Below are 18,887 nucleotides of genomic sequence, written 5' to 3'. Positions count from 1 at the left end.
CCCACCCTGCAGCCGAGGTCCGCAACCAGCATGGTTAAGATAACTGCAGACACAAGTGGGTGGGTGGTATTGCCAGAACTGTGTGTGTGTGAGTGTGTTTCTACGTGTTTGATCTTCATGTTGTGTTTAGATGTTTCAGGGGATATCCTATCACCTCCAGTATTTGGTGCGGTCAGCGCTTGTGGTCGGTGTGTGGCAGGAGAGGGAGATGAAAGCAGGGACAGGGAGAGTCCTGTTTGTGTTTTTATCACTGGTGTATTTGTTCTCCTCCGTCCTCGGAGGGATTGCCTAAAGGAAACAATATTGGCAAGATTGTTTTTAGGTCGCGAAGGGCCTCTGAGACCGACTGCACACTTTGCTTTTTGCTGGGAATAATGTTGTGACTGCTCAGGCTGGAAGCGTAGATGTGTGTTACTTCATGCAGATCACTTTTTGCTCTGGCACTGAAACCTTTTAGGTAAACCAGCAGGCCAGGGAAATAAGGAATATGATAGATTAACCTTTTAATCCATAAACTAGATTAGAAGAATACAATCAGTAAGTCGAGCAAAGTCAACTCAATTTTACTTACAACAAATGATAGGGGACAACAAACAACAGAGGGACATGGACGTTTAGTACTCGGCTTAATAGATTCATTGGGGCTGAGTAATAAAAAAAACTGCAACTAACTGGAAGTTAAAACGGCAAGATTTGTGGGTTCAGATTTAAAGGCCTCAACAGAGTCAGACTGTCTGATCGTCTCGAGTAAGAGTCAGTGTTGTCTATGTCCAGCGGGACCAGTGCCCAGCATGCTAGTGTTATCAGTATTTAGGAGCTGGAAATGAAGTGACATCCAGTTATTCACAGCTGACAAGCAGGCTTCGAGTTCAGAACTGTGTTAATAAATCGGGTGCGATCATCTTTTACAGGCACACACAGCTGAGTATCATCAGCGTAACAGTGGAAAAACCATTCCATTACTGCCTATGTTTTTGCCAAGAGGTGAACTTTAAGAGAAATGCAGAAGGTCACAAACAGAGCCCTGAGGTACTCCATAATTTTAATCAGACTTAAACCATTCGAGAGCCAGGCCGGAGACGGCAAATTGATCTCCCAGCTTCTCTATTAGAATACAGTGACCAAATCCGCACCGATATCTAGTAATAGAAGCGTTGAGATGGAATCTGAAAACAAATTGAAAGGTTTTGGTCAGATTTGTGGCCGAAAGTTGCCATCACACAACTCGGTAAGCATGTCGTGAACATCCTGTCTTTGTTTTGAAATGCAAGCCAAGAATATCTCTCTACCTGAAAACATTTTTGTTTATCTGGTATTGCATGCCATATTTGTTTCATTTCTCATGCTGTGCCCATGTGTTGCCCACTAATACAAACCAATCACACCTGTTTGAAAGGAAAAACAAGTGCTCAGGTCATTAAAGAAGATCCCCAAGAATTGCAGGACTTACAATAGCGGCAATTCATTAGATGAACATAGTTTTGTACGGGGACAAATCTTTCCACATGCTGAGTTCTGATATTGTGTATCGTCTACTGCAGAGACTTGGTTCTTTTGTGACCTGTTCTTTTAAATTAATATTCACAGTTTTGTCTTTCTGCTTCAGTGTTTGACCAATTGTTTCCTTTTTTCTGATAAGCAATGTAGTGTTTTTGTTGATAGTTTGGTTGGGATTGTGTCTGGGTTTGTTAAGGTTGTGTGTGCAGAGCTTCTGGAACAGCTGGATGAGCTGAATATAACTTTATTTTAGAGGTCAGTGTCTGTGATTTTTGTGATGCTGCGACAGGGGGGTCTGTTACTTTTTAAATTATTGTATGCTATGCTAAGTTTGCTATGTGGCAAGTTTTTTCTTTGCATACGTTGTTAATCAGAATTTTAAAAAGACTGCCTGGCAATACATTTCTTTACCGAACACTAAGGTTTGACAAGATTTTGAACAAGATATTGAGTTCAATACTTTGAGTAATAGTACAGAAGACACCCATTGCTTTGTATCTAACATCTCTGTTGAAACTGACTGTTGAGCTTATATTCTAGGGTAACATATGTGTAATTTTTTTTTTGGTATAGCATCTTTCTCAAGAGCACTTCTTTGGGGATGCCACTAAACAACCCTAGCCAACCCTAAATCACCAACGAGCAAGCTGATGGAAGATATCTTTGTGCCATAGAGAGAATATTACTGCCCTGATGACACCTGATCTTGTATTGGGTGTATTCCAAATTCTTTATTGTCATTGATTACTGTGCTACTGATCATACTTAAACAACACTCAGCCCTTTTCTATAGGAATCCATTAAGGCTTTTGCACAAAACATAATTCCTCAAATAAAAGAAAATGACAGTGTAAACTTAAATTGAGAATGCAGTCTTTTTGCTCTGTGGAGGAGGTATAGTTCACTGCAGAACTCTGTCTAATCTGTGATCCATTTGGTTTGGCCCAGTTTCTCTTCACTTGTTCATTTCAGCCCAGTCTAGCCAGGATTTGGTTTGGCTCATCAAGCATAACTCCAACCCTCCCCAGCACACGAGCACATCACATCCTTTCTCTCTTTCTCTCTTACTGTTTTGTCTTGTCCTGCACATACTCATGCATGTATACACATATGGTAAAGCCACATACATTACAGACATGTGCGCACACACAAAACTTAAAAAGTGAAACGCAATGTTAGGAGAAAGTTCTTTGGATTTTCTCGGTTTAGACGTCTACATGAGCCCAGGGAATGAAGTCGTGAAGTAACTACAGTAAGTGCTTGACCCTTTCTCTGTATCTGTCGTGTTTGCTAGAACTGTTCCAAGCCGATGTGGATGAGTTCTGCCAATACTATGGGAGGAGAGATGCCAGTCTGTGCTTTCCAGATTTTCAACGAAGGCAACCACAAGGGCAAGATTCCAACTACTTGGGAGATGAAAAAATTGAAGATATCAGCACTAGGTTTGTAGCTTGACTTTTACCATGGTTTTTCATCCATTTGAATGACATTATGGAAGATGTACGTATTGTTTTGAATAAGCTTTGGCTTCTTCTTAATGTGTTTCAGCCAAGTGAACTTTTCTTTTCAGGCTTCATTAGAACTTCAGATTCATGACATTCAGCTGTGATTTTTATGTCGTAATTGAAACAGGCGTAGCCTCGGTCACATGTTCTGGGTTCACTAGTCCATTTTGACATGGACCATACTCTCAGACAGAAATGCTATGCCATCTCTCCTCTAATCCTAAAGTTTGTCCAGACTGCATTTGCTCAGCTTTGCTCACATAATGAAAATGCTTATCCTGCGTCATTCTGGTTGCCTCCCTCACTGCAAAGGTCTGTACATCACAGAGGGCTTTGCCCTTTTGTCCATGGGGGGATGCCTTTCATCTCTGTTTTCCCTGAGGCAAGAAGGCCAAGCAGCATGTGCACCTGAATTACAGCAACCAACATTCAGTCAAATAACTTCGGGGTCTCATTTGTCGCTCCTGCTCCTTATCCTCTGATAGTTATCAGATAAATGACAGTGAGCAGGACTCTCTTACGTTAGAGGCCGGGAGAATGGGCCAAAATGTTACAGTTGTTGGCTAACATTATTGCCTTTGTCTGGGGAGTCAAGCTGTGGAGCTCAAATGCTCCTCTGTTCCTCATGCAATGCTTAGGGAGTGCTGGTACACTCTGTGGTATTTTCATGGCCAGTGGCATGCAGCTCACCATTGGAGCACATAGAAAACAGGATAGAACAATAAATAATCCATCATTATACATTACCAGTGGGTGTGTGGGAGAGTTGGCGTGTTAGTGTGTTAGTTAGTGGTGTTTTTGACTTAAGAAGTAAAAACCAAGAGAGAGGATTGGTGGGGAAAGATGGTTGTGAGGGAGTTCAGTGATGTAGAAGGGAGAAAGAAGTATTAGCTCCCATATGTTATGGCTTTGAATCAGATATGTGTCCACCGCATCTTTAAAATATCATAATTTGCAACCCTGATGATGACGTTCATGTCATAAACCATCACTTTGCGTAAGCTTTGATCAAGAGAACTGGTGGATGCGGGGTATGAAGTCTGACTTTGTTACTCAAATCAGAGACTGCAGATTGAAATCACTGTGTACCTGCTGCCTCAGATGGCTGTAGAAGGAGTCATACAACAGGAAGTCTTCATACCGCACAGTAGTTGTTACACACAGTGATAAAACTGGATTTTTGCTGCACATTGTATTGTGTCTCTTGCTTAAAAATGTATAATGAAAGTAAAATAACAAGTAAAGCATTCACAAAACATACAAAATTCTCCACCAAATAATTGTGAATGTCATAAAAATCATTCTAGGTGAAACTATTGTCATGCCTTCCAAATACTTTAAAGTCTATCATGCCCCCTCTACCCTCTAACTGGATTATTCACCGCCACCATCAGCCTCTGACCTTTTGTATCTCCCCTGTTACCCAGGAAACACAAACACAACTGCTACTGCGCCCAGGAGGTGTTGAGTGGTCTCAGGCAGCCGGTGGCCGTGGTGCACTGCGGGGATGGATCCCAGCGGCTCTTTGTCCTGGAAAGGGAGGGGATTGTCAGGATACTCAACCATGACCTCGAGTTAATCAAGGAGCCTTTCCTGGACATCCACAAGCTGGTGCAGAGTGGCCTGAAGGTATGAGTGAGCCTGCCTTCATAGTGCTAACAGTGTTGGAAGGATTACAGAGGTAACACAGATGCAAACGGGACAGAGAAAATGAGAAGGAACTTGGCTAATGGAGTATGAAATATTGCCTGCTACAGTTCCAGAGTATGGGAGTAATGTGGTAGAGCTTTAACACAGTTCTTTCCAACACAACTGTTTGCACCTATGTAAACGTGTGAGGAACGTCTCCGGCCAAGATAAATCCCTTGAAAGCGCTGCCTGCTCACTATTAGTATTTAATTATATAATTACACCAAACAAGCAGTCATTCATCAAATGTGATCGGGGCTAATCATTACACTATTATCTGCTAATTAACTGTACATACAGCACACATTGTGCTCACTGCTAATTTTCTGCCAATTCTCACAAGATGAGTTAATGGCTTTCATAATCTCTCCCATATTGTTTCTATAAGGGTTGTAATATCCCACATGGTGATTTACCCAATACTGTATATGGCGATTGGTTAAACAACTCTTGTAGCCTTGTCAGCATTCTTTATCAACTTCGTCTTTATCAGATGTCTGTGATATCTTGTTGCTTGCTGCCAAGAGGGGACATGATAGGATATCGGGGTGTCACGGGGCAAGTTAACATGTGTTCTACTTCTGTTTGGCTTTGCGCCTTGTCTGAGGAAAGTAAACGCAGGCAAGTCGGGAAAAAATAAATTAAGGTGCACATGAATAAAACTTTTGCAGACTTCAACAATTTGTGTGTTGTGGTATGGTGCTGTGTTGCATTGGAAGTATTGCAAGACTTAGACATAAATTGTTTGCAAGACGATCTATACTGTAGTTTTAAAATTTCTCCATCTCATTTGCAAAGACACTTATCTTCAGAGTAATGTCTCTCGTGTCCTGATATTTGTTTTTTTTATCCGTAATCCTCACTGCATCTCAGATTTTGAATTTGAGAATTGTTCAGGAATTGTTTCGATCGCACGAGATGGGGATGCTGGGATGTTTGTGGGGGCACACTCCCAGACAGGAAGTTTATCTATCATGCATGCCTCCCGCTCCTCCACTGACAAGACCCTTTGCTTATAAGGAGTCAAACAGAGCATAGCAATTGAATATGCAACTGCCCCCTACGGGATACTGTCACCGCTCTGCTGTGCCTCCTTATCATCATTCAATCCAAACTGGTTGTGGATAAAGTGATCATTATGACAATTAGACGTGGCTCGATCCCCCGCAGACCCCAGGAGTCCTATTCTGTGATGTTAGCTGCCAGAACGGGCTCCCAGCCACACAGGGTGAACAGAACCAGGGGAGGGCTAAGGTGTTTACTGGCAGCATCAACAGGATGAAGGTGCCTTTATACAGAGAGAGGAACCCAGGCCCCCAGGAGACACGGCAGATAACGGGTTTATCATCAGCTCCACGCACATGCTTTGATTGTAATGTTCTGTGCTTCCTTCTGGTCTTCTATCCCCCTCCTTCCATGGATCCCCCCGGTGCCAATTAAGCTGAACTGCACAGAAACAATGCTGTGCTGTGGTGGTGTGGGCTCCTAGCTGCGCCGTGGGTGTTCTTCTCCTGAAATTCAATCTCTATACTCCAGCAGCCCCCCAATCACCCACCTACCACACACACACACATTCACCCACACACTACACATGTCATCGTCGCAGTGGTCTCTCCACAATTAGCTCACATTCACACACCTCTAGCATTATAGTGAATTGTGGACAAACCTCCTGATTGGACAGGGCCCTGTTACAGGATGTGGTACGGAATTGGTGCATGTAGCTGTTTTTTGACTCGGACACTTGAGATTTAAACCTGCAGTTTGCAACGTTTGTCTTCCCCTTCAGGCGGCGAGAGAAATTACACAAACACTGTCAACGTGCTTATGACGCAATCATCTCCGCCGTACTCCTAGTTTCTGTAGCCTGCCCGGTCACTCCGGCCCAGGAGTTCCTGTGTAAATAGCCAATTTAAGGATAATTTGAGCCACCCAAAATGTTTGAGGACACGGTAGCACCACCATTTTCATTCTGCACAGCTAATCGAAAAATAATCAAAATGTTTCATTGACCCCAAGTATCTATCAAAATCATGATCATTCCCACTAATCGTGAATCATATGTCAACATAATCACAATATTATTTTTTGTGACTTGAGCTTTCAAGAATGACATAAATGAAAAAATGATGATACAATTTAACATAAGAACAACTACAATTGAGCAAAGCTTCAGAAAGGGCAATTGAGAGTGTGTGTGTGTGTGTGTGTGTGTGTGTGTGTGTGTGTGTGTTAGTGACAGTGAGTTTTATAAATGAAGACATCTGTGAGCAGCAACCCAGAGCTTGACAGTCCACTGACATGCATTAGCCTGTGTAACAGGGGCGAGGGGGGCTGCAATAAAATATTTCACTGTTAAAACAAATAAGTCACAGCATGTTATTCTTTCTGTCCCTGCTCCGCTGACAGCTGCTCTATTCTCAGCGGCCATTGGAGGCTCGGGGCTGCTCTCATACAGACTAGAATAAGTGGCCTCATCTTCACTATTTACTCTGACTAGAAGCAAAGGCAGGGTCAAACTCATACTGATCTCACAATTATCCTCAAACAGTGGGATGCCTTCTAGTGAAAGATGTATGTTAACAAGTAGAGCAGTCAGACAAAAAAAATGCTCTATTCTATGAGCTTTATGGCCCACATGATGGATGATATCTTATTCTTGGTTGGTGGGAGGATTAATGTATCATGGGATTTCTGTGCGCTTGTCAGGATTTATGTATCAACAGGTGGAGGAGTTGCAGAGGAGATTAGATTCTCGCTGCACAAGAGAAAAGCAGAGAATACTACCAGGAAGTGTCTGTGTGAGGGAGGGACGGAGGGAGGAGGGAGTGTAGATGCATCAGGTAGTCTTTGAGTGAAGGGCGTAGACATTGTTTTGCTCCAATCAACTCATGTGGAATGTCTTTCGGTGGAGGAATGCCCACGAGCCGGCGAGGAAGGATCAAAAGGTCCGGGGTAACAATGCATGAGCCAACACGTGCGTCACTCGTACTCAAAGACAGCTGCCCCTGCAGAATTGGGAATCGTAGCGTTGTGTGTGTCGCTGCCTCCGCCGCTCAGACAGGACCAGCATTCCATGTAATGCACCGTGAGATGTGAGATAACAACCGCTCCTCATCCCTGCACCTCACTTTCCCAGCTTTCTGTGGAATGACGCCAACACTCTGACAGTGCCAAAGCCGGAGCCCCCAGAGAGGAGAATTGGAGGGAAAAGAGGAATGCAGAGGCAGGTGTTTGTGAAAAATGAAGAGATAATTCCTCATGAGAGATTCAATCAGAACCCCCTGCCTGGCTGTGGAAGAATGATGGCAGTCATAAAAAGCACAAAGATGTTCAAGGGAAAAATGGAGGGAATGTGTTTCAAGTTGACACTGCAGAGTCATTTGAATAATTTGAAAGGGGCTTGGCGATGGCAGGCTTTGTAATCAGCAGCAGTAACATCCGGTGTTAAGAAGTTACGACAGTAAATTACTATTAATTACTATTTATGTGAAGTTAAGAGTTTGCGACCAAGACCACAGGGTGTCGAGACCGAGGCAAGACCTAGCTAGCTTCACTTAAGCTTACCTTTCTTTATGCTTCCTTTGCAAGGTCCCGTTATAGTTCGATGTCGTCCCAGTCATCTCAGTAAGCGTTACGTTGAAGAATTCAAATGCCGCTGTGCGTTTTCTTTTTTCAACGCTGTTTTGCAGATGAACATCCTCGTGGTTTAGGTAGCCAAATTTCATAACAGAAGATTTGGCTGACATCTCCTCCCAGACAGCCACAGCTTCTTCTCCTGTCTCCTGTGTTCACTGTCTTGGAGTTGGTGTCTAGTAACGTCCCCACATTTGTGGTCTCGACTCGTCTTGAAATAAAAGAGTCCTCTGTGTCTGAGAGTAAAAATTCTGTCGAATGCCGATCTCGAGTACTACAGTACAACACTACTATGACACAAGGCAGAGCAAAATTCCTCAGTCTAAGTATAGCTTTTAAACCCACGATGTAAAAACCCAAACCACCTGAAAATTCCCTTTGCAGCTGACAATATGTGAAACCCACAGTTTGTACGTCCTCTAAATGAGCTTGTTTGTACAGTATATTAGTTTTTGAGCCGTGCCAAGAGTATCTTACCTACTGCAGCTCTGGCAGCAGTTTTACCGTGATCAATGCCCAGGAGCCACAGGTTGGCACTCTGTCTTCTTTTAATCAAGTTGTCTCCTTGGATTGGCTCTGCAGTGAAAGGCTTTCTAATGCAGTGTTTGTTTCTTATGGCTCTGGTGCCAGCACTGCTGTTCGCCTGCTGCTGAAGGAGCTAGTCATTAGCAAGGGAGCTAATATTTCAGCCCATTTAACCACTGTGTATCTTGGTGGTCCCCCTTTGGCTCCGGATCTAGACCTCTTTGGATTTGTGGTCTTTGACCCGCTCCCTATGGTGAGTTTATTTTCGGGATGCGGTTCAACGCATCCCTGGGTCCAACATATGGATCCAGCTTTTTCAAGGTGAGGTCAAGAATTTCCTTCCCCAAGATGCAACTTTTTGACATTCTTTGGCAAAAGTGCATTCACCTCTGGTCCGACTAACATCCAGCTGTACAGTGTGCTGCATCCACTCCCACATAACTCCTTTTTTATTTGACTTCAATGATCTGACATTTAGTAGTGCTCATAAATTTTTTTGCGGAGGAACTCTGCCTTTTTGGGTGGAGATTTATTTGTCAACTTTCACAACATTTCACTTTATATTCAGATTGATTGAACCCTTGTGGCTTATCATGTGGGTCTCTGTTGTTGCTCAGTGGTACTCCAAGTACATTCCTTTGCAAAGAGTCATCTCTTTTGCATTCGCATGTGGCCTGTGTCACTGCTGTGTTTGACTGGGCCGGGTCTAATGCCGTCCAAACAGAACTACGGGATCCAGTACACCAATTTATGATGTGTGTTCCTTGGCCCTGACAAAGATTACACCTATCCAGAGCCTGCCACTTATGTCCAAACCAAGACATATATTTCCTCCTGAATTCCTATTTTCTTGTACTATTTTGTGTAGCAATATCTTAAGAATGAGACAGCTGTGTTAACTGTAGACAAAATACTTGCTTGTTTGCCATGAGTAGGACAACGTCTCTGCATGATGCTCACTTTTGCCATTTTTTGTTTTTTTATTTCTCAGTGAAAGACAAAAGAATCAAGCTGTTTCAGAGGGATACAATCACACAGGGACCACTTTATAAACATTCTTCACACCTAAGCCTAGCATTCTGTTCATTCTTTTGTCAAGGAGAAATAGTGAGGGAGAGTACAACATAAAAAAAAAAAAAAAGGCCGACCTGGCTTGCCTTGCCTGGGGAATGAAACACTGTAGCTGATTATTACAGCTAACTATGATGGGAGGACCACCAGGGTAGTGACAACTGATGTAGCTGCCTCCGGGGTGAGACAAAGGTTTACATATTACACAAGCAATTTGGATGTTTTCTAAACATGTTGCCAAGACAGTGGGAGTTGGCAGCTCTCTGCCCCCCCCCCACCCCATCCCCCCCCAAGCCTCGAATTTTGCATGGACTTTGTAAACCGGGAAGGAGCGGGAGGACGGGGAGCAAAAAGCAAGGACTGAAGCACTCTGCACTTTTGTGCTCTCTATGAACTGTGAGTGAGCTAATAAATTCTTTCAGCCACTCAGCGTAGCATTCACGGATATCCCCCATAGATTACACACACAAATCACTGCACAATGGAGGCCACCGGGAGGGCCTGGGCGTCACAGGGGCCCCCCGACCCTGTGGACGAGCGCACATAACCAGGCTGCAGAGAAGACTGGGCGAAGGCGGGGGGTTGTAGAGGAGGTGCAGCTCTACCCAGAGTCAAATGCTTTATAATGGTTGGTAATGGTATATTCAAGGAGGTTGGTGAAGGTGTGAAGTGAAACAGGCGAGGGTAGAAAAAGAGAGAATGGGAGAATAGCAGGGGTGTGAAAGGGAATGTGATGGATAAATAAAAAAGGGGATTAGAGAGGTTGAAGAATTAAAGGAGCTGGGGGGGGAGTGATGGGTTGCAGGGGTTGCATGTCGTGGTCTTGGTGATGATGAAGATGGCCGAGGGGGGTGATTCCAACCCCACACAGCCGAGCAGAAGCCAAGGAGGGACATAATTAACTCCTGGATCTTTTGTGTTTCTCATCTGACTGCAGGGTGGAGATGAAAGGGGCCTGCTAAGCCTGGCATTCCACCCCAATTACAAGAAGAATGGCAAGCTCTACGTCTCCTACACCACCAACCAAGAGCGCTGGGCCATCGGACCACACGACCACATTCTCCGTGTGGTTGAATACACCGTTTCGAGGTAATGGGAGAAGTGTGTGCCAAATCTACCTTAAATATGGGTCATTCAGTGTCTGAAAGGAAACCGAAAACCTGAGCTGCCTCACAGTCTACACACAATATTAAACCGACTCATCCGTCACCAAATGAGGATCAATATAACCTGAACATGCATTTTCCATCGGCCTATTTAACCTTAAATATTTCAAGGCATGAAGACTGAAAAAGGTGATATACAACAGTTGATGAATATTCCCACAATCTGCTTGTCAGTACACGCTCTCAGTTTATTTCACGATGATGAAGATTTGTAAAAATGGTAAGCTAGTAAGTGTTAGAAAAGCACAAAATTGAAACCTATTATGTTGTTATGAATGTTATGAAAGAGTCCTGATCACCAAACACTGGAGGATAAAAGTGGCTAACAATACTGATTCGACACATTTTTGTCAGACACCATTGCAACCACGGTAAGTACGAAAGCTTCAAGGGCGCACAGGGTAATTTTTCTAAAGGTGCAATTAAAAAATTAAGTATTTCTGTCTCATGGGGATTTAGAAAGTAGGTCAAACGTCCCACCTAATGCCTGCTGTGTTTTGCTGAATATATGATTGGGCGTTCATTTGCAACATTCTTAATCACACACCTGTGATTAAGACAACGATCTTCTCTCACGACTGCGTTTAAGTGTTACATTTTAATTTGCATAATCACAGTTGTATGTTTGACTTAATGATCTAATCTTAATTATAGTCTTGGCGTGCAGTCTTGGTGACTGCGGCGTATAGTCCTTAATTTGAGGGTCCAATAGAGAAATGACGGTTAAAGTATTTGATGGTTGTGTAAGAGAGTCATTTTTTTTTTTCTCTGGCAAGCTGCTTTTTAAAAATTGCAGGACTACCCAAAATAGCACATCATGAAATATTTGTTGCTGATACTGTGAAGCCAAATCTTCACTTTGCACTAGAAATTGTGCAACATTTTGAAGTCTGTGTTTCATCTCCACCCACTGTCTTCGCCTGAATGAGACAATGCATTAGATTTTGACTAAATGTCTCCAGACAGCAAACAATTTAAGGTCATTCAATGTTGAATTTTGTTTGGCTTGTCAACTTTCAGCGTCTCTTATCCATGTCTTTGTATCATTTCGGCCACCAACGCAATTATTCTCCCAAGTAATTGGACACAATCAGAGTGCGCACTCATTTACAAAATCATGTCTTACGCAGCATGTTTCAAAATAAATCACCACCACCACCAAGACCCTAATACAATGTGGAGTTTTAAATATATATATATGAGACTCCAGGGAAGCATGTAGGTATAAAAATGTTATGTTTCTCTTTAGAAAAAACCCAAACCAGGTGGACACCCGGACTGTGAGGGTCCTGATGGAAGTGGCAGAGCTGCACAGGAAGCACCTTGGCGGTCAGCTTCTCTTTAGCCCCGACGGTCTGTTGCACATCATCCTGGGGGACGGCATGATCACCCTGGATGATATGGAGGAGATGGATGGACTAAGGTGAGATCCGAGGTCCTAGAATAGTACAAATGATCGAGTGCTGGCATGTGTGTCCCAAGATTGAATCCTTTCCTAGCTCCTACCATCGTGAAGGTGTATTTTGTTTGTGTGTTTGAATGCAGTGATTTCACAGGGTCTGTCCTGAGGGTAGATGTGGACACGGACTGCTGCACATCACCTTATTCCATACCGCGGAACAACCCTTACTTCAACAGCACCAACCAGCCACCTGAAATCTTTGCCCATGGATTACATGACCCAGGCAGGTGAGTGAAACACTAGATGAGAATCATACTGAAGAACTTAAGAGATGTTCCTGGCAAGAGAGGTCCCCTGCTCAAAACTCGGCTGATTCAAAGTTTTTTTGTTCAGTCAAGAAATGATGCAATTTTTCACATGTGCTGTTTTATTACTGCTGTTTAAGAGTTTAAGAAATTCTTACTGTTCTTATACCAGTTTACCACCTTGTAGTTGGTTTGGGTCAAGACATTATTTCTGTTTCTCCTGAACTCATCTGGTTTTTCTAACTTTAGGTGTGCAGTGGATCGGCTTCAGATGGACAATGGGAGTTTCCTGATCCTCTGTACAGATGCCAGTGGCAAAAATGCATCAGCAGGAAGAATACTGGAGATTACGAAGGGGAAAGATTACGGTGAGCTACAATTTCCATGAGAATTTCCAAAGATGTTCAGGATATTTACCTTTTTGAACTTTGGAGTTCATCATTTTGCAATGTTAATAGAGCCCTCGATAAAAACAACTAAGCGCAACCTTTGCCCGAGTTTTGTTAGATGGCATTACGTCTGGAGAAAGACATGAAAATACCTTAACCTCTTGGATAACCTTTCATATTTATTCTGCTGAAAATTACATCTGTTTTTACGAATGTCTTTCATTTTGTAAGAGCACGGTGTTTTGGCAACGAGTTCAGAAAACACACTAGGGTGAGTGGAGAGACAGTGAAGGTTAAATGTAAAAATGATGTGGTCTACAAAGATTCATCCCTTGTGGAGTGTAGATTTGCCAAGTGAATGTGAAGTTGTTTCCACAAGTAAGATTTAAAGCTGTCACCAACAATAACCGTCGAGATGATGGTTCGACATAGCTGAAAACAAGCAGAGAGGAGCCTAGTTCTTCTCACATCGAGAAAATAATCAATAACAGCAGCACCTTGACAATGCTCAGCTTTCTTCTGTTCACAACAAAACAAATGACTGAATTGTTCCAAACTGCATTGGACTGGTGATGCTTTGGCAGCACAAATTAATCCTTCAACCTTGTATCTCTCACTCCAATTCAAAGTGCCAGTTCTTGTCACAGACCAGCTCTCACCTGGCTAGGTGCCTGATTTAGCCACTTCAGCCAACCTCTAAAGTGATTGCAGCTTGGAAATGAGCACACCAGGTCTCGGATCATAAATTTTTAAAGGCAGCAAACCTCCATTCATATTTCCCTTTGCCAAGACAACTGTAATCCAGAAAACATGCCATGTTGCCTCAACACCACACTTATGAATAAAAGATTAATACATTCTCTTCCAGTTTTGATAAAGACACATTAAAGTCTGAAGTGGCTGCCGAAGGAAATTCCAATATATTGCTGTCCAACTTAAATCAGGATTCACCCTTTGCTCTTTTTTCTCATGGAAGCGGGTTTCCCTAGAAGGAACCACATTACTATTATATCTAACAGACAGAATTAAGCAAGCATGGTTCGTCTTTCAGCCCAAACAAAATAGCACTTATTCCAAGCATGAATTGTAACAATTCATTGAATAACTCAATAGATTATAACCACTGAAGGATGCAGATTGAATTTGTGAATGCTGACTGATTGTTTACCGGTGATGCATGCAGGCAGCGGTGCCTAAATCAGACCTTTGCCTCCTCTCTCCTCCATAGAAAATGAGCCCTCTGTGTATGACCTGCAGACCAGTGGAGGAGCACCACCCGTGGGGGGCTTCATCTACAGAGGCTGCCAGTCTAGAAGACTTTATGGCAGTTATGTGTTTGGAGATAAAAATGGGTAAGCATGACAAAGGACTTGAAGACTTCTGATCTCAATCAAACTGAAAAATGAAGCTGCCACATGTTGAGATCTCGATCGACTCCCTGCAGACTCGATGACAGACATTCTTATTTGAAGGACTATGTAGTGGCTTTACCCTGTTGATGGATGAGCTGGCAGAAACATCTTCAGTCTGATGTGGATCAACATAACTCTTTGTCTATTCTCACACTGACAATCTGTCCCTTGCATTGGCACATGATGCACCTTGCGTTATGTGCCAAAGTAAACACAAAGTTCCTTCCACATGGGGGAAAACAAGTTTCATGTTACTGTCACCACTACAGCACGGCCCATTCAGTGTAAACTGAGATTAGACATCCTGCCCTGTACTGTTCACACACACTTTTCTTTGGTTTGTAATTTATCCCACTTTGCTGATGTCAAACACTGACGCTTGAGTAAACAAAGGAAGTAAATAGCGGGGGGGGAGTACACTATCAGGAGTTGGCACTGTGTTTAAAACAATGTGTGGTCGGTTAATTCTGTGCCTCATTACAATTTGAGGGCACACTGTTGTGGCTAAGTGAAGGCTCCGGCATGATGTTTGTTTTGAAACTAAAAGCCGAGGTCTTAAATGACACCATGTGAGACGCTGGGTGGAAAAGGAAGATGGGTCATTGAACTATATTACTAGGAGTAAAAGCTGTTTCCAGATCTCAACGGCTGCAAATGAGTTGCATTGTTTTTTATTATGCGCAGTATCGTAAAAGTCTACATGACTGTAGTAACTGACCTACTCTGTGTGCTATGTTTGTCTCAGCAACCTGCGGATCCTCCAGAAATCTACATTGTCAACATCAGGAAGTGGTGAACAGTGGCAGGAGAAAGCTCTGTGTCTTGGCTCAGCTGGCTCCTGTGGCTCTATGCTTGTGGGGCACATCTTGGGTTTTGGAGAGGATGAACTGGGTTAGTAGAGCAATGAATGATAAGAAACCAACACTGTTCTGCTGCCATTCAATCTAGCTTTCTTTTCTCCCTCCCTTTGTTTTGTTCTTCCTCTCTATATCCGCATGAATGACAGCTATGTTTCACACGTCTTCATATCTTTCTGAAATCACTTTAGGGTTTTACATGAACGCATAAATGCTTGTTGATTTCAAATGACGGATGTCAAAACTATGGAAAACTTAATTTTTTGCGTGCACACATGGTAATGAATAAAAACACGACTGAAAATCTGGGAATATTGCAACACCCAGCCAACAAGAAGTAAAACTCTAAACTACAGGGCAAGTAATACCCCACTTACTCTACCTCCATGGCTCACTCCCAACAGGATATTAAATAGTGCGTGCTTCCTCCTGGATTAATTGTCATTTCCATAAGATAGCAATGATACTCCAAAGACCCACTTATGAGCTATGTATTGGGCCACCTACTAGGCGATGTTTTGCATGAGTGGGGAGATGTGTTACTGTTTACCTGGGGGACTGCAGCGTAAAGATAAGGGGAGGGTGAGCTGAGGTGAGCAGACTAATATGATACAGAACATTTTTACCAGTTGGACCCCCACCAGACTCTCGGAATTATTAGCTGTCAGCTCTGGTGTTTCTGATTAAAACGAGGACGCGATCGCATCAGAAATGTTTGATCACGGCTCTTGCCAGGTCTTGGAGTTATTATTTGACGAGGTATTTAAAGATTCCTGCATTTGATCATGATTTGCAAGTGGTGCAAGAATCATAGAGGGGGGTGGGCTTGTGTCCCAAACTATGGGCCCCACAGACACATGTTTACAATTTGTCCCCTTATGGAATTTTCTTGCGGGCTTGTTCCTCATTAAATTATCCGCCTGGTTCCCAGTCATGAGTATCCAATTGTCCCGTTAAACTCTTTCTTAAAGTCCTTTGGCAAGTGCGGCAATGCAGAAGCTTTAGCTACACTCATTGTCTTCATCTCCTCGTGTCTTCTCCTCTCATCCTCTCTTGTCTGCTTGTCTCCTCTTCTTATTTTTGCGAAGCATTGGGACTTTTGCTGCATATATAAAGTATGTCATGCAAATAGTGTAGATGGCCAATTTCATCTGACTGTTCCTCTTTTGCAGGTGAGGTCTACATCCTGGCAAGCAGTAAAAGCATGGCGCAGTCACACAGTGGAAAACTCTACAAGCTGGTAGACCCCAAAAGGTACAAATATGAAGCACATTTCTTTTTCACTGAGCCTCTTTTTAGCCGTCATATGTTTGTAGACTTGGGTGGCATACAGTCAGGTCTCGGTTCAATAAGCAAGTGATCCCTCTGTACTTTTACATGCCATCTAACGGGACAAACAAGCCCACAATCCCTAATTGCATGCTGGTTTTTGTTTTTCCACATAGAGTATATCAAACAAGATCCAGCAACCGACTCATGAAACCACGGATCTATAGTTAACCACATTTCACTGCAGTGACGTCTTTTCTCGCTCATTTTCCTCCTCAAATCTTCGACACTCATACACGTCCCCTACACACACAATTAACAATTATCACAGCGAATAGAACTTCACATCATGTCACATCATGACCGCCTGCCTTGGCCAAAACAAATGCAGAGCAGTAACTGGAGAATAATCACTGCATTTCAAAATGTTAGTGTAAAGTATTGCTAACAGCGGCACTGACTAGCTGGCTGTGTTGTTGCCTGCTGGTTATTCTCAGAGCATTTGACAGCAGGGATTATTCTGCTGAGAGCAAGGAAAACACAAAGGCACCTGTTGTCATGCTCAGAAACCTCTACATACTTTTTTAAGCACACGTGTTTGTGCATACAACCCCGCGCACATTTTATTCATCATTCACATGAACTTCACTGTGAGCGGTTCCGTCCAGTCCATTTCCGTGCAGTCTGATGCTTAATTAGTTGATGTTAAACAACTGGAATGTGTTGGGAACATGCGCGTGAGTACGACTTCATAATTCAAATGTGTGTGCGTGTCACTGTCTCTTAATCCCTACCATATGCAACACAGTATCAGAAATTGTTCCGATCAGGACGGATCTATAAACTGTTCCCGCAAAGCCGAGTACATGCGATAAACATTTGTCACTCGAGACGAGAAAATATGCAGACAGGGCATGAAAGCATCCCTCATGATACGGATGATACAGATGTGTAAGCATTTGCGTCTGATGTATCACGCTGGCAGTTAGGAAATAACTGCAAACATAAGCAGACTTTGTAATTCAAACCAATTGCATATTGAGTCTCAAGCTGAACCGCACCGTGTTTTTACCTATCGTCTTATCAGGACTTGTGCAGGAAGTCGAGAGACTGAGATCCTGCAGGGTTAGGCCCATCTGCTCAGGTCCGTAAGTGTATCGTGTCCAACCGTAAACGAACTGAACGCACAGGAAAAGTCCCAAACGAATAATATTTCTTTAGGCAAAGTCAGATTTGATTAAGAGAGGCAGATAAAGTAAGAGAGGCAGACAGAGAGAATTTGCATGCCTCAGAATCGCAATAGAAACATATCCGCAGCTGATTATTCCTGGGTGACGACAGTGCCACCCAGGCATTAGTGCAATTAATTACAACACAGATGTTTCAAAGGGGCCCTGGTGGCTTGCTCCTTATTTATGTTTTCTGGCGTGGCCGCTGGATGCATTTCTCCCAAAGAACAATTCTTTCCACCGTCAAGTGGACTTGTTTAGTCTGCGTGGACCCTGTGGTGTTGGAGTCCAGACTCCTAATACACTCTGCCTTCGTTATTATGATCTTGTTTCAGGGAGGATGGAGAGGGGGTGACGGGGGGAGTAAATGGGGTAGCTAACGTGTCTGACCTCAACGCGTTATCAAGTCCGGTGGTCCCCCGCCCCCCCCCTTTTTTTCTTTTCCATACTGCAAAGACATCTGGACCCTAAAGCCCTCACATTTAGAGGTTTGTTTTAGAGTATGGTGGTTTCTGTGGTCCAGTATAGCATCTACTTGCTGTGTTTTGATCAACTGTGTGTTTGGGAACATAGAGGGGGGAAAAGAGGAACTGTTAGGGAGAGCGGTGAAGGCTTACAGGGAAACATCAGCCATAAAATCCCTCAGCAGTGTTTGTGTAAACATGTCCTGGCCAGATGACTTCATTTCTAGGTATTTGTTTGTCAGTTGGAGTACCCCTCCAATAATAAATAGGCCACCATGCATTTTGAAACATGCTGAATGTGTGTGGTGTGAGGGTGTATGTGAGTGAGAGAGACGGACAGACATAGGGAACGGCATGGCTTGTTTGTGGTATAGCAGCCAGATAGAAATACTTTCAATCATATACACTATCTGTCTCCAGTTGAAATCCTTTAAGTGGAGAACTGTACATCATAAGAATGGGCATCAATGC

At 43.2% G+C, this 18,887-nt stretch overlaps 1 protein-coding gene across 1 annotated transcript in view; it reads left to right on the top strand.

Annotated features, from left to right (window-relative positions):
- hhip (hedgehog interacting protein) overlaps positions 1-18,887 on the top strand; it is a 34,599-nt gene that overhangs the window by 6,969 nt on the left and 8,743 nt on the right. The window contains exons 3-11 of the mRNA XM_084366581.1: positions 2,792-2,939; positions 4,430-4,631; positions 10,861-11,012; positions 12,339-12,512; positions 12,635-12,778; positions 13,046-13,164; positions 14,414-14,537; positions 15,343-15,488; positions 16,627-16,708. Coding sequence (XP_084222707.1) covers positions 2,792-2,939; positions 4,430-4,631; positions 10,861-11,012; positions 12,339-12,512; positions 12,635-12,778; positions 13,046-13,164; positions 14,414-14,537; positions 15,343-15,488; positions 16,627-16,708 — 1,291 coding nt within the window. The remainder of the gene's footprint in view (positions 1-2,791; positions 2,940-4,429; positions 4,632-10,860; positions 11,013-12,338; positions 12,513-12,634; positions 12,779-13,045; positions 13,165-14,413; positions 14,538-15,342; positions 15,489-16,626; positions 16,709-18,887) is intronic.

This window comes from Pagrus pagrus (genome assembly GCF_965226575.1).
Source record: "Pagrus pagrus genome assembly, chromosome: 2".
In the NCBI taxonomy this organism is placed as follows: domain Eukaryota; kingdom Metazoa; phylum Chordata; class Actinopteri; order Spariformes; family Sparidae; genus Pagrus; species Pagrus pagrus.
The sequence above is the reverse complement of the archived record's forward strand: the minus strand, read 5'-3'. Positions and strand labels throughout refer to the sequence as shown.